This window comes from Lissotriton helveticus, chromosome 5_1 (genome assembly GCF_964261635.1).
Source record: "Lissotriton helveticus chromosome 5_1, aLisHel1.1, whole genome shotgun sequence".
Classification (NCBI taxonomy): Eukaryota; Metazoa; Chordata; class Amphibia; order Caudata; family Salamandridae; genus Lissotriton; species Lissotriton helveticus.
Window position 1 is genome coordinate 509,067,887 of NC_136065.1, and position 15,237 is coordinate 509,083,123.

The 15,237-nt window shown below is 42.1% G+C and overlaps 1 protein-coding gene across 2 annotated transcripts in view; it reads right to left on the reverse strand.

Moving 5' to 3' along the window:
• The window catches only part of LOC144754701 (rho guanine nucleotide exchange factor 19-like), a 202,334-nt gene that overhangs the window by 134,172 nt on the left and 52,925 nt on the right, over positions 1-15,237 (reverse strand). For both annotated transcript variants that reach the window (XM_078642836.1, XM_078642837.1), the window contains exon 2: positions 10,135-10,635. In XM_078642836.1, the coding sequence (XP_078498962.1) occupies positions 10,135-10,577 (443 nt within the window). In that variant the 5' untranslated portion in view covers positions 10,578-10,635. The remainder of the gene's footprint in view (positions 1-10,134; positions 10,636-15,237) is intronic.

Sequence of the window (15,237 nt, forward strand, 5' to 3'; positions counted from 1 at the left end):
ATTATCCAAGTTTGTTTTTCGCCACCAAGACGGCTCTCGACTCCCAGCGCCACAAATTCTTGGCATCCTTAGGAAGTCTTTGAACATTATCGGAGAGAATCCCCAACATTTTGGTACTCACTCCTTTCGCATTGGGGCGGCTTCTGAAGCAGCTAGGTGGGGGTTTTTGGTGGGTGACATTAACCCCTTCGAAGCTCATGACGAGCTGAGCTCGTCATGCAACGCTGGTTTTTAAAAACCGCCACGCACAGCGGGAAAACCGCTAGCGCGCATGCGGTTAAGAAGCTGGGGAGGTGGTCTTCCGATTGCTTTTTACGTTAGGTTAGACAGTTGTAAGTTTTAATATGATTTCCAGGATATTAATTGTCCTTTCTTTCCAGGCTCAAAGTCACATCACAAGAATGTTAGGGTCATCGGCCATTCCTTTATAAAATGGGCAGCTACGCAGGCTAATAAAAGACTTTATGGCACGAGCCTGGGGTTTGCCTCCGATGCTGTGGCTATCTCATGGTGGGGTAAGAGTGGTATGCGATGGGGACAGTTGTTACCTTTGGCATTTTTGATGGAGGAAATTCGGCAATCAGATATTCTGTTAATACACCTGGGGGAGAACGATCTAGTACAGTTATCTGGAATGGGTTTGATGATAGAAATGAGTGGTTCCTAAAGACTTGGCCGCAATCACGGCTCATATTCACTGCGCTCTTGCCACGCAGACAGAGGCGTAGCTGGAGCTTGTGGCACCCTGGGCTATCCCTCAGATTGCCGCCCCCCTTGCTGGGAAAAAAAAAGACGGCGAGCACTTGAAAGAGGTCCGAAAGACACGTAGTATCGCTGCTAATAGTTACCTCGACCATGCAAGTTACATGCACAAACATGACAGTCCAAGACACCGGTGACCGGCAGTACAAAGGAGAACACACACACTACACTGCATGATCTATCTGGGGACTCAGAAAAACTGCATGTGACATCCATCAGAGAGTTGAGTGAACAAATAAAACACAAAAGGAGTGCATACCACATATCAGCCCTACATGAAGTTAAAATGTTTGAAATCCTGTTTTATGCTGCTATGGTTTTTATGCTGTCTGAAAAATTTCCCAAGGTAAGTTGGTCTTTGCCTTCCTTACAAGTTTGCATTAAATTCTGCCATGTGCGGTAGCTCCTGGAACCACACCTATTGAATTTTTTTAGTTTTGGAATGAAAGCCATGTTCCCTTGATAAATGCTTTCAGGCCAAACCTACTGATATCAGGGGAAAACCGGAAGATGGCATTTAGGTGCAGTTAGCAGCAAGATCTGGACGTTGGTCCTCATTACTGGGTGAATAACCACTCGTAATGAAAGGTATAGCAACAACAAAACAAAAAAAATTCAATATACTTCTTCTACCTCCACTATCCTTTTTCAATCCAAATAACAGACTAACATGTCCACTACTCAAATACATTTCCTATTTCACTATACTAATTACCCACTAATCCTTTATGGGTTCCGAAGTAGCATGCTACTCACCGAAAAAGCACATTAACACCTCAACATGGGTAGCAAGCTCTATATAAATGCTAGCCTTTTTACCACTTCTACCCCTTCGGTATCCTTCTTAATCCAAATAATTGACTAACATATCCACCACTCAAATTATTAAAAATGACTTGCATATTTCAATATACTAATTGCGTCTGTGAGCTCTGCCTCCTGTGATCTATCCCACCCTCCAGTGTGAAATGACCAAACATAAGTAGGAATGGAAAAAAAGTGAAAAACGATTGGCAGTGCCTCACGGGAGTAACACCATGGGAGTCTGCAGACTGGTACTCGCCTGCATCCTCAGGTTATCAGCGACTGCAAACCCATAACAAAAATCGTGATAAAGTAAGAAAAAGAAAGAAGATCAGTGCTAGGTTCCTAAGTCTCCATACCTCCACTATTATTCTCAATCCACATAATCTGACTAACATATTCACCACTCACCTTACTTTCATATTTTCATTATACTAATTCACCACTATTCCTTTCTGGGTTCCGAAGTAACGTGCCACTTGCCAAAAAAAGAACTTTAACACCCCATCAAGGGTAGCAAGCACTATATAAATGCAAACCTTTTTCCCTCTTCTATCCCTCCACTATCCTTCTCAATCTAAATAACTGACTAACATATACATCCCTCAAATGTCTTTCAAATTTTCACTATACTAAGTCACCACTATTCTTTTATGTGTTCCGGAGTACCGTGCCACTCGCTGAAAAAGCGCTTCGATTCCTCGTAATGGGTAGTGAGTGCTATATAAATGCAATTACAATACAATAAATAATTGCAAAAGTGCCATTAACACCCTCAAGCAACCAGACAAGGGGAAACCATGCAACCAAATTTAAATCCATTCTTCCAAACTCCTGACCTCCACAAAGAACGTAGGTCCATATCGGTGTGTCAAAGGCAATATTGAAGCTACATGACATCAACCTCATCTGGCCCACATTCTGCGTTAAACTAGACTTTAGGTTAAATATGTTAGATATATGGGGTGCTGCACCTCAGCCTCCTCTTAGATATGTTGCCGCTTTGACCAAACCACAGAGAGCAAATGCTGATTATGAAAGAAAACAGAAGCCAAGGGGTTCACAAGAGGAGCCTGAAACAATTGAAAGGATATCAGCAAATAAAAGCAAAAATACTCATGTGTGCATGGGAAGCAGTTAGAAACACATGGGAAAATGACTTAAACCCCATTATTATTCACAGAACAATATGGACCTCACATACCTCCCCAGTGCCCAGTTGGCAATGTTCTTCTGTGCTGTAGTGTGACATTGTATCTCAGGTTGAGGCAGGCTGAACTAAGGTAAGAAGCCATGGCAGGAGTAGAGTTTTGGCTTCTCATGGGGGCTGGGCTATCAGTGAGACTGAGTGGGGGCCCAATGCGGTTAAAACTGAGTAGAGACCAATGCCCCTTTGTCCAGACCTAGCCTAGAACTTTTTTTCTTTGAATTGTTCTTCTTGAAATCACTGCAGAGCTGCCGGCTTCAAAACTGGTCAAGGATCATAATACTTGCTTGTGGTACAGTTTAAGTGCAACAAAGCATTATGGGAAAGGAGAGACTCAGTACTTCACATTTTCAAGTGACCCTTTGACATCAGTGTCTGGTGTTCTAGGATCCACAGAAGCAAAGTGGTCTTGGCTAAAAAGCCAAGATTGGATGAAGGCGTCACTTATGACAATGGGCAGTTAACACGCTTACTACTTTCATAGGATTAGCAGGAAAGGGTGCCATTTTACTGATTCTTTCACCGATAGCAGGCACCTGATCATATAAAAAAAATCCTGAGACGGAAGCACCGTTTCTGCTCCACTTGTCCACAGACTTAATTTAGATCATTGAGAATTCATGAAGTGATTGTGCACCCAGACCAAAGGGTACCCCCCCCCCCCCCCCCCAAGCTCTCTTCAAACAGAATACATCTGCATGGGAAAGTTCTCTGGCTGTCATTTGTAACTTTTTTAAATCTTGAAATGTGTAGTTGGCTTTTCTACCTGGGATTATTTTTTAGCCGTAAATGCAATGTTGTTCTTACACCGCTTTTAAAATGTTGTAAATATGCTAAATGCACGCTTTTTAAATGTTTATGCTTTTAATTAACTAATTACTAGTCGCTTAAACTGTTCATAGACATGACTGGATAACATGGATACACACACACGCACACACACACGCACACGCACACACACGATGGAAGCCCTATTGTGCAGGGTTTCTAACAACTTTGCACTGAACTAATGTTATACATGAGTAAGACATCTTAGAAAGATGATTCCGCATTTCCTGCTGCAATCATATGAAGGGAGGAGATAGCACAATGCTACACCCTCCAGAACAGTAGACCTCACCACCACAGCAAAATGGCACACAACAAACATGCACAGAAATATTCTTGCCACACATTAACACCTCCAGAATCATGCTTTCATGATACAGTGGAAAAAGTCTTTGCATCAAGTATTGCCAAGTTCCCCCAAGGACATACGTCCAGTCAAAACTGCTCTGTGATGCAACCCCTGGGGCCTCGTCACTTGAAGGGAGCTCTAGGGCTGGATCAGTAAACATTATTATCTGGCATTATTCGTGTGCCTGGCGGTAAGTTAATGCAGTGCTTAATATGAGCAATGGTTTTAATCGTAATATCTATGAAAGTGGATTTGTGGCGGAGCTTAGGTAATGAGCCACCCCTCTGAAAATATTTAGCTAAGCTAGCTCTTGCTGCTCTCCTCTTTTACCTCACTCGCTCCAGAGTCTCACTCTATGGCAGGCAGGGGTTAGTTCGAACTTCGTTGACTTCTGCTGCACTGCAGCAGCCAGCACAGCAAAGTACCCAGCAGCAACACTGACAATGCCCAAGGCAAAAATTTACTCCTCACGAGCACACGTAGTGGTGAAGCGCGTGACGAGTAACTGCTACATGCTCATCGCGAGGGCTGGCCAAAATGATGCCCAGGGCTGCCATTGGTAGCGCTCACGCACTACAAGGTTGACGGCCCTGGGACAGACCAACAGTCAAGCAATCTCGAGTCAAACGCGGGACGTCGCGGCGGCATTTTTGGCAGCACTGCTGGTGCTCCAACTGACTGGCGCAGCAGTTACATCGCAAGCAAGCAGATGACAGGTGCGCGCTGCTTGCACTTTCAAACTTTAACTGCCTTGACAGAGTGCACGGCACTGTTGGCCCGTTGCGGTGGCCTTCATAATCTATTTGTGGACACTCACTGACATTACTGTCAGTCACAGTAGTGTGAGTGAGTGTCCACAAATAAATTATAAAGGCCGCCGCAACGGGCCAAAAGTGCAGTGCATGCGGCCGTCCCAAAGATAGTGCCGCCGGGGGCGTATCGACGCGCTCCCCCCCCCCCCCCCCGCACCGCCCCTAGCTACGCGGGTGCCCGCAGACTGTGGAAAGGGGCAGACAGCTATACGGCCATGGAAAGAGCACGTAGGAAGGTCAACAGGGAAATGCAACTTTTTGTTTCATTAACAGAATTGTTTGGTTGGTACATGATGAAATTCAAACTGCAGATTTTCAATTCTTCAAACATGATGGGGTGCACCTGTCATTCATCGGAAATGAAATCTATTTATTGAATTTTAAGGGCATGCTGGCCGGAATTTTGGGCATAAACCCATGGTGTTAGAATGTGTACTGTTATAGCGACAGCGAGGCATTGTTTATATTGTTATCAATAGCTTTATTAGTTTTTCGCTATGCTTTCCCTGTCTCTATCCATTCCTCTACCTCTAGTTTGCTTCACCTGTGCGTCCCTTTCCGGATCCCACACCCTTCTGCGAATCCTTCTCTGCCTTCATGTTTCTGCGTTTTTCCTTCTCCTTGCTCATTTCTCATTGCCTTTCTCAATCTTCATTATAAGAGCAGTTTCTTCAGAATTTTGCTATTTTGTTACAATTATTTGGCACCAATGTGTTTTTCGCTGTTACTGACGGCAGTTTGTTTCAATCTTTTCTTTATGTTTGACTCACGTTCGTGATAGAATAAAGTTTTTCCTGTTTGGCGACAGTGATTTTCTTTCGGAACTCTTATGAAAGCAGCGGTTACGGGGGGGGCGGGGGCGGGGGGGGGGGGGACAGGAACAACACCCGTGACGGGGTTTTTCCTGGTGGCAGATTGGGAAGAAAGCAAGACAGGCAGGAAGGGTTGGGGGCATTAGGAATAGGAGCGAAGAGGTAGGCAGGAGACTGAGTTAAGCGTTATGTGAGGAGCTTTGGGATGGACAAGGTGGGCAAATAGTGGTTGGGGGACATGGCTTAGGGGATGGGGGTTTAGCTGGGGAAATGTCTGTATATGAATTGAATGCATTATTATTATTCTGCCTACATGTCCAATAAAGCGGCCTTTACCCCATCTTGGCATGAGGCGTGGTTATTGCCCGAAGAAAAACATAAGATTTCCATCCAGGCTTCCATGTTGTCGGGCAAGGCCCTTTACTCCGCCCATTCATTGTAATACATCATAACCTCGTCAGCAAAGCCCCCAACCTTTAGTTTTAGATACAGATGGTCTTCTATCTCTAAATATCTATAATCACATCCTAGGGTTGGAGATTATCAGATTTTGCTTCAACGGCAGCAACAAAAAAACTCCCTACTTTCCAACAGTGCTGGGCCTGCAAACCTTGTCTCCTTCCTCCAGGAATGATCAGTGATCCCTCGCAGTGACTACAACAAAGCCACAGAGAATAAACCCAAGCTGAGGAACCACCCAAGTGGGTGGAGCGAAGATCAGAGGAGCCATGATCTTGATTGACTTGTTCTATTGTAGCTTGCAGCAGTTCAAAATAACCCAACGAAAGTCAACCCAAGTGCAACCACCCAAGGTCACCTATGTTATGTTGCTCTTCGAACAGTACCAGTGTCCAAAAACATTGTTACATATTTGTAAGAGATGCCAAGCGAGTTATGTATATAAGAATTTGTTAATATTAAACACTTCGAATTTATTCAACATGATGGGTTCTATTCTTAAATACTTAATTGATGAGTATACCCTTTTGTCAACAATTGAAAGAAATTTGTGACATTAAATAAGTGATACTTTCAAGCCATGATTACTCATCCTATATTTGTAATTCCTTGACTAATGCATGCCCTTTTAAAAACAACGTCATGTAAGAAGATAACTTGGAAGGCATTTCCAGTGTTGCACACCTTTGTGGTCAAGCCTCCTCTAGTTTGACACAGAATAATGAACATTTTAGTTCTCCCTTTAAATATTCATACTTAAACCTTGCTGGTTATATGAAGATCTTTGCAGCAGTAGAATTCACTTTCTGATATGGCCCTTAGGATCATTCTCGACATTGCTATGTTAGCATGAGCTCTGTTGCCATGATGCTGCTTTTGTGCACGTTACTACATGATTTTATTTTGCAAGACTCTGCAAGACTCGGTCTTTCATATGAGATGGGTCTGCTTTCTGCGTTCTCTGCTGTTCCTGGGGTTTAGTCTGAACACGATGTGCAAGGTCGAAAAACATGCCCCTTGTTATTCTGTTCTGGTCAGTCCCAGCACCCAGACAAAACATGCTACACACAGCTTCACTGCTAGAGAGCTTGTGCTTTGAGATCATGGAGTTGCCTGTTCACACACACTTGGAGGGAAAACTTTCCTTGGAGAAGAGCTAGGCTGTTCCCATGATGTAAAGTTTCTAGGCTCTAAGGTATGGGGTCTGCTGACAAAGCCCAGAGATCTTCCTTTATATAATAAACCTCAACGCACCAACGGGAGGGTGGTTAGGCCGTATAGTGCTTTTTACACTGTCTATATATAATGACATCCCCCTTCATTTACTATGGTATTGTAACAATTCTAACTGTGCTAGGTTTATGTATTTTGCTGCTGGAAGTGGATCGTATACTGTAATATAGAGCACAATAGTTAAAATAAACATTTTTGAACTATACAGGGACTCTGACAATCTTATTGTGGGCGAGTTAGAGTGAGTGAGCGAAAGCCTATTTCTTGCTACCACAATTCCTGAGTGAGCGTTGTGTTCTGGGTTGTCTAATCATTTGTATCTTCGTGATTTTGTCGGAGAAAGAATGAGACACTATAGCTAGGCAGTTCTGGGACGCTAAAGGTGGTAGGAAGGTACAACCCCTATACACCGAGGTCCTGTTTTCCCGCGCATAGTTCTGTGTATGTGCAGAATCCCTGCAACAACTTGGGCAGGAACTTGTGGCCTGCAGGCTACCAAAATACATTAAAAAAGAAACATTCCCTCACTGAAACCTCTGTGCTACAGGTTTCAAATATAGCAGCTTTAGGTTGTGCTCAGATTTACATTCACTCTATTGGTAATGTTCCTACTGTGGTAACTGGAGAGAAAGTGAAAGGTTACACATTTAGTCTCCTCAGCTTTTCATTGTATGTGGTGAATAAAAAAAGCACCATTGAAATTGCTCAGAACTTCTGTTACCATTGCTATCGAACATCACGTGCTTAAAAGTTACATGTAAAAAAAAAAATATATATATATATATATATATATATATATATATATATATATATATATATATAAAAACAATACCCTTGCAGGCATAGAGTGATGCATAAATTCTGCAAAAAAGAAGGAGAACTCTCGGTAGTTCCCAAGTTTAGGTGGAAGGCAGCTCCTGTGTAGAGCACTCTCAACACCAGCGGCACTCTAAATTTGCTCACCTCAAATGTCTGCTTTTCTATCAAACTTTTTAAGCATAGGATTAGCACAGTGCTATCCACGCCGAGCTGTAAAATGACAAAAGCCATTTACCACTGCAGGCACAATATTACAGCTTTGGATTGGGAAAATACCATCCAAGCCAACCTGAAATGAATAAAAGCAACCCCTGACACGTGTTTTGCTGTCATTACAGCTCTTCTGAGGTTTAGCTTTGTCCAGACACAAGGTAGCACCCAGCATAAGTCAAAACAATACTATTGAAAGTACATGGGCTATGTTGTGCCTCTGATCTCGGCCGTAAACACGTGTTTCTCCTCAGATCGACGGACCCTGCAAAACTTTTGGCTGGCTTGAGAGGGGGATGCGCCATATTAGAGAACGTCAAAGAATATATGCCTAACACTGGAGCCGGGTTACATCCTTTCTAGGGTCCACTTATTGGATGTGTATGCCCAAAAACGAAAGAATTGATACCGGCAATTCGCAATACCAGGATCCCCATTTGGGACGACATTTTACCTTTTCACTTGGGATTGACAAAGTAAACAATCACGCAAATATGAGCCTTGAAGTTACATCAGTAATGAAACATGTTTTGGCTGCTATCGTCATATGCTTACTAAGACGGTTCAAGAACGGGACCTATAAGTGTCGAATTGTAAACAGTATTATATGATAGGAAACAATTTATGTTATTGGTCTATTTGTACATCGTATATGTCTATACTACTCGAGTGAAACACTGTTAATAGGAAATAGAAGTTTTTTTGCATAATTGACTCTCTAAATTGATTTTTCTGTGAGTTGTTACACTAATTTTGGATAAAGAGATCTGTTCAACTATACATTAATGAAAATGTGTAATTTGAGAGTGCCGAGGTACAATCACTTTGTCTAGTTTAACAGGGGAATTCGTTTGAACTTCCTTGTGGTGAGTACCGTGGTAGTGGGGTGTCGTTTTCCTGTTACCTTGAGGGGCACCATTATTAACGAGCTTTCATAAAAAAAATACGGATTCCACCGTTTATGCTTTTTAGAATTGATGTGCTACCTTATATACCACCACTACCTCCTGCATATATTGTAACGTGTCAAGAGCATATGAGTTGTGAAATATCTGCACTATCTCCCAAAGCAACAATGTAATTAAAATTTAGTTTAGCATATTCAAACCCTTTAGAGGCACTAGTCCCATCTACACCGACATAAAAGCCACTCGCCTCAGTATGGAATACAAACTTATACCTAGAGGCACCAGTCTTATCTGCATTCCAAAATACAGCAGAAAAACACTGGAGATGGCAGTGAGTACAGGAACCCTTCCTTGGAATGTCTAATACATTCGCCTGCAATCTCTTTCCACATTACCTGTGACTACAAATAAAAAAATAATAATGTGTCCTTGTGTAACGTAATTGGTGCTCATGTAAAGCGCTCCAATACCTTCGGGTCGAGTTCGCGCTATATAAATCTGCAAAAAAAAAAAAAAGTATACTACCATCTTTCAGAGAAGTCATTCTACCAAATCTAGGTGCTGTAAATATATTAGAATAGGCCCTGGGACTTATTATAGACTGGGCCTTTTATGTGCTTAAGTTGCTCCTTCGGCTTCCTCCTGGGACTAGCGTGAACATGCGCTTACAACCTATGCTCCTTTGCTAGCTTTAAGCCCGTTTAAACTCTGCTATATTCCTACCTGCACTGCAAAGGGGCCCGTGGCAACATATTTGCTCTTTACAGATCAATAACTAACCTTCTTGGTTGGCATCTACTGAAATCATAAGAATTCAACCCCAGAGCCATAGCACTTGGATGTTGTTTACAGTCCTAAGCACTTTGCCTCCTCGGTGACATGGAGTGATTAGTCCTCCACTTGTCCATAACCTCCACCATTGGAGACTTACCTTGATTCAGAATGACTGGTGCCCATGCACGACTTCTTTGGAGGGTTTTCCAGATGCGTGAACGTTTGGTTTCTGACAGCGGTTAGGGTCTGTGGTGTTGGGCCAGGAACGGTAGACTCCATCTTTGTTGTTGCTTTGTCACCATCCGTAGAATCCACTGGTGGCACTGAGGGCTCAGTTCTGGAGACAGTTTGTGGTGCTTCAGCTGGACAGGCACTGGGAGAAGCCACCCCTATCACACAAGAGACCTTAGGCGAGCCAAGAAGCAATGGCACTGCAGGATTAGCAGTAGACGACTCAGCCATTGACACTGAACCATCAGCTTCCATTGGTACTACTGGTGTGGCCTTCCTAAAACTAAATACTGGCACTGCTGCTGACCCAGAGCTTCCAAGAATGGCTTCTGCAACTGCTGGTAAGTTTGCCGATGAGATCTGAGGCATTGTAGGTTCTGTTGGGTCACCGCATGTTGGAGCTGGCGGTGGTTGGAGTAGAGTGATTCTGCAAAAAAATAAAACGAATATTGAATTAAAGTGGGATTGGAGCTGAACCATGGGAGAAAGAGTAGAATGTTAATTACGCTTACTATACGTTCCCCAGCACCCATGCTAAAGTGATCACTCTTACAGCCAGTAGCAACTGTTCTGAGGCATAGCTATCATAAGTGCAGCAAGTGTAATGGTACCTGAGCCTAAGAGTGGGGGGAAAGAAAAGGAGGGGGGGCAGAGGAGCCCCTCTTTCCTTGTTTGCATAAGGGACCATGCCCTTACCACCCCAATGCACTGGGTTGCACAGTCTACTCTTTTCTCAGTTCCTTAGCCAATGTATCAGCTACTCATACCAGAGGAAAAGCAGTGTTCCCACAGCAGAACTGAGTTGGTATAGCTCAGTCAGAAACAAGGCTTTAAGTAGGCCAGGTCTCAGACCTGGTAGAAATTAAAAGATGAGCATAAAATGGTTCTCTAGTGGGCCCTATATTTATTCTCTTAATTGTAAAGACAACAAGCATTGAAAATGAAATAGGTCTCGCTCTCGTTTAAGTTAAAGAAATTCTGTTTGTAATTAGATGGCTTTTTAGCTTTGCTTTTATTAGTGTTTTTCAAACTTTCATGTACATAACATGCATTTATATAGATATGCAGATGTGTATATTACCTACTGGCGGTCGCCGTAGGTAGTTATAGTTAGGATCGATATCCATAGGAAATCCGCAACATTCTATTGGGAATAACTTTGGCGCCGAATGAGGGATCTGCCTGTAATTTTCCTCAACTTTGCCTCGCTGCGCTCCGCTCCTTCCCTGAAAGTTTCGGGGGGATCCATCAAGCAGGGGCCGAGATAAAAGGGGGGTCCCAAAACGTGTTTTCCAAATGTTAATTTCCATAGGGCGGTTGGACTCACTTTTAGCCCGAACGGCTGAATGGATTTCCACCAAACTTGGCAAAATTGTAGGGACTGGTACCCCGATGTGCCTTTGCTATGTCTCAAGATATATGCTCCAGTGGTTTTTACGAAAATTAACTTTGAAAAAATATATATTGGGCTACATTGGGCTATATATATGTTAGAGCCCAAATGTAGCCCAATGTAGCCCAAAGATGGCCACCAGAGACAAAAAAAAACAAATGTAGCCCAAATATCAGCCAGATGTAGCCCGATAGCCCAATGACAGAATGTCCCAGAGTGTTCTAAAGAACAACTAGAGCGCTAACAGTCTTACTTATGACAAAAGTATGGCACACCTGAAGTCATCGTGATTGGAATAAAGTGTTAACACTTAAAACATTTAATTTGCAAAGGAACAACATGAGGGGGTTCATTTTGCCATAGATATATATATATATATATATATATATATATATATTGTTCCAAACAAAGTTTCACCATGCAAGGAGACGCCACACAGGTAATGAAAGGTGCCTTCGTTTAATGCGGGCAGCAGACACGTTGCACTACAGCTCACATCAGAATCGCCATACATGTTTCGGGCATTGCGCCCTTGCTCACTGGCTGAACCCCAAAGTCTTGTCAGCTGCGTGGACTTTACACCATATGCCCCGCCCAAGTGGGACCTACCAAGTGGCCTTCTGGGGTGTGTAGCCCTACTTCCCAAATGGGTGCTGCATGAGGCTTCGAGAGTGTCAATAATTCCCAAATGGGTCCAAAAGTGAGGGAGCACATCCGTGATTGTTGAAAATAACACCCCGCAAGATTCGGCATTCATTAGCTCCTCGAAGCACCCCTCTGTCAGGTGCCTCGGGTCCACAGGTTATGCGGCAGGGCGTCTCCGCGGCGTGGGACGCCGCAATTTAATTATATATATATATATATATATATATTCACTGAAAAAAACATAGGTTACACACCAGTTATAGTTAGGAATTGGCATTTAAAAAACCTTTGAAATTCACTGAAAAAAACCATAGGTTTCATACCAGTTATAGTTAGCTGGAAATTTTACTCATTAAACCATTGAAATTCCCACGTTATAGTTCGTTGGACTCACTATAACTTGCACGTCTGCAATGCACTGCTGATGACGTCACATATTACATCACTCATGCATATATTTAAACATTACTCGCTAATATATGTATTCACTAAGATACACTTAATAAGCCAGTTAACCAATCAATTTTTTTTTTTAAAAAACACTGTCATGAGTGATGTAATATGTGACGTCATCAGCAGTGCATTGCAGACGCGCAAGTTATAGTGAGTCCAACTAACTATAACGTGGGAATTATATATATATATATATATATATATATATATATATATATATATATATATATATATATATATATATTTCTTTTTTTTCTTTTTCTTTTTTTGGTACAAAGGACGCCGCACACAGCAACTTCAGTTCACAGATTTATTGGGCAAGGCCGTCAGGCTGAAACGCGTTGGTGTTAGACTGGGCACTGAAATAAATCTGTGAACTGAAGTTGCTGTGTGCGGTGTCCTTTGTACCAAAAATTATTTTTTGGCCATTGGTCTGGCCCAACGCCGGCACCCACTGGAGAGCGATCCTGTTACAAGACCACATTGCAACAAAAATAAAAAAATAAAAAAAAAATGTGTATATATATATATATATATATATATATATATATATATATATATATATATATATATATATATACATACACACACTGAAAAAAACCATAGGTTTCACACCAGTTCTAGTTAGGAATTAGCATTTAAAAAACCTATGAAATTCACTGAAAAAAAAACCATAGGTTTCACACCAGTTCTAGTTAGGAATTACCATTTAAAAAACCTATTAAATTCACTGAAAAAACTATAGGTTTTTACACCAGTTATAGTCCGCTGGAAATTTTACTCGCATAAAACCATTGAAAATCCCACGTTATAGGTACTTGGACTCACTATAACATGCGCGTGCAATGCACTGCTGATGACGTCACATTACATCACTCATGACATGGTCAGTGACATCACTGATGACACCATCCAGTGAATGTGTGTCTTTTTAAAAAATAAATATGTGTTAAAGAATAAATGTTTAAATAAGTGTTTACATGGATGTTTTTTAAAAAAAACAATTGGTTAACTGGTTTATTAAGTGTATCTTAGTGAATACATATATTAGAGAGTAATGTTTAATTATTCAAATATATGTATTAGTGTTTCACTTTGTGTATAAGTGCCTGCATGGGTTGGTGAGTTGCTACATGTGTATGTATATGGGTTATTAGATGTTTTTCTTAGGATCAGTATGAGTGTTTGTATGGTTTGGTAGGGGTATTACTTAGCACAAAGATGCATGAATGACTGACTCTCTGTTTGTATGTGTTTTGAAGACCGCATATGTGCAGGGCTGTATGGGTGGATGAGTGTGTATATGTGTGTGTTGGTGAGTGAATGACTGTCTCACTAGTGTGTTTATCAGTAACTACATATGGTTTAATCTAGTATATATGAAGATTGATGTATATAAGCGAGTATATGTGAGAGTGAGGCATTGTAAGAGCTCCTGTTTAAATTAGTATGTGTTTCTATAAGTGATTGTTTAAGAGAGTAAGTATGTGTAAGTTTCCTTAGAAGTAAAGTGGTAGTGTGTATAGCTGTACATGCAAATAAATGGATGTTCAATAGTTTATTTGCATGTGTGAGAGTATCTTTAGGATGACTGTCGGTGTGTAAGAGGATGCATAGGTGTATCACTTTATATGAAGAGTGAGTATATGTATGAGTGACTATATAGAACTGTTGGTGAATGAGTGCATGAGTATATAGATGGTGGAATAATTGAATTGGTTGTTGTAACTGGTATGGCTATCTCCATTTTTTTGAAAATGTTAGTTTTTATTTTTGAATATGTGTTTCAAGGGTTACATTTCAGTGAAAGGAGGTCTGTCACTCTGTCGCAAGGATGGTGTCATCAGTGATGTCATGAGTGATGTCACTGACCAGGTCATGAGTGATGTAATATGTGACGTCGTCAGCAGTGCATTGCACGCGCAAGTTAGTGAGTCCAACTAACTATAACGTGGGAATTTCAATGGTTTTATGCGAGTAAAATTTCCAGCTGACTATAACTGGTGTGAAACCTATGGTTTTTTTCAGTGAATTTCATAGGTTTTGTAAATGCCAATTCCTAACTATATATAGGGCCTCAAACCTATGAAATGTAATATTTTTTATAATGAATCCTATATTGTATATTTATATAATACAATTTTTTTATTAAAACATTTTTAAAAAAATTTTTTTGCCATGGTGCGCTCCCGGGGCGCGTACCGGGGAGCGCCCCAGTCAGCGCAATTTTGCGGCACGCCCCGGGGCACGTACCAGGGAGCGTCCTGTTACCGCTATTGCCGCGAACAAAAACATCCTCGTGACGTATCGCGTAGCCGCGTGATACGTACGGCATAAGCATGCCCGGAAGCACCCACGCGCATACAAACGCGCTACGTAAGCGCCCCGGGGCACGCCCAATCATCGGGACGTATCGCGTAGCCGCGTCCGCGTGATATGCACGGCGTAAGCGCACCCGGAAGCACTCCGCATGCGATCGCGCAACATAAGCATCAGACGCGCTTACGCGACGAGCCCCGGGGGCGCGTAGCGTAAGCG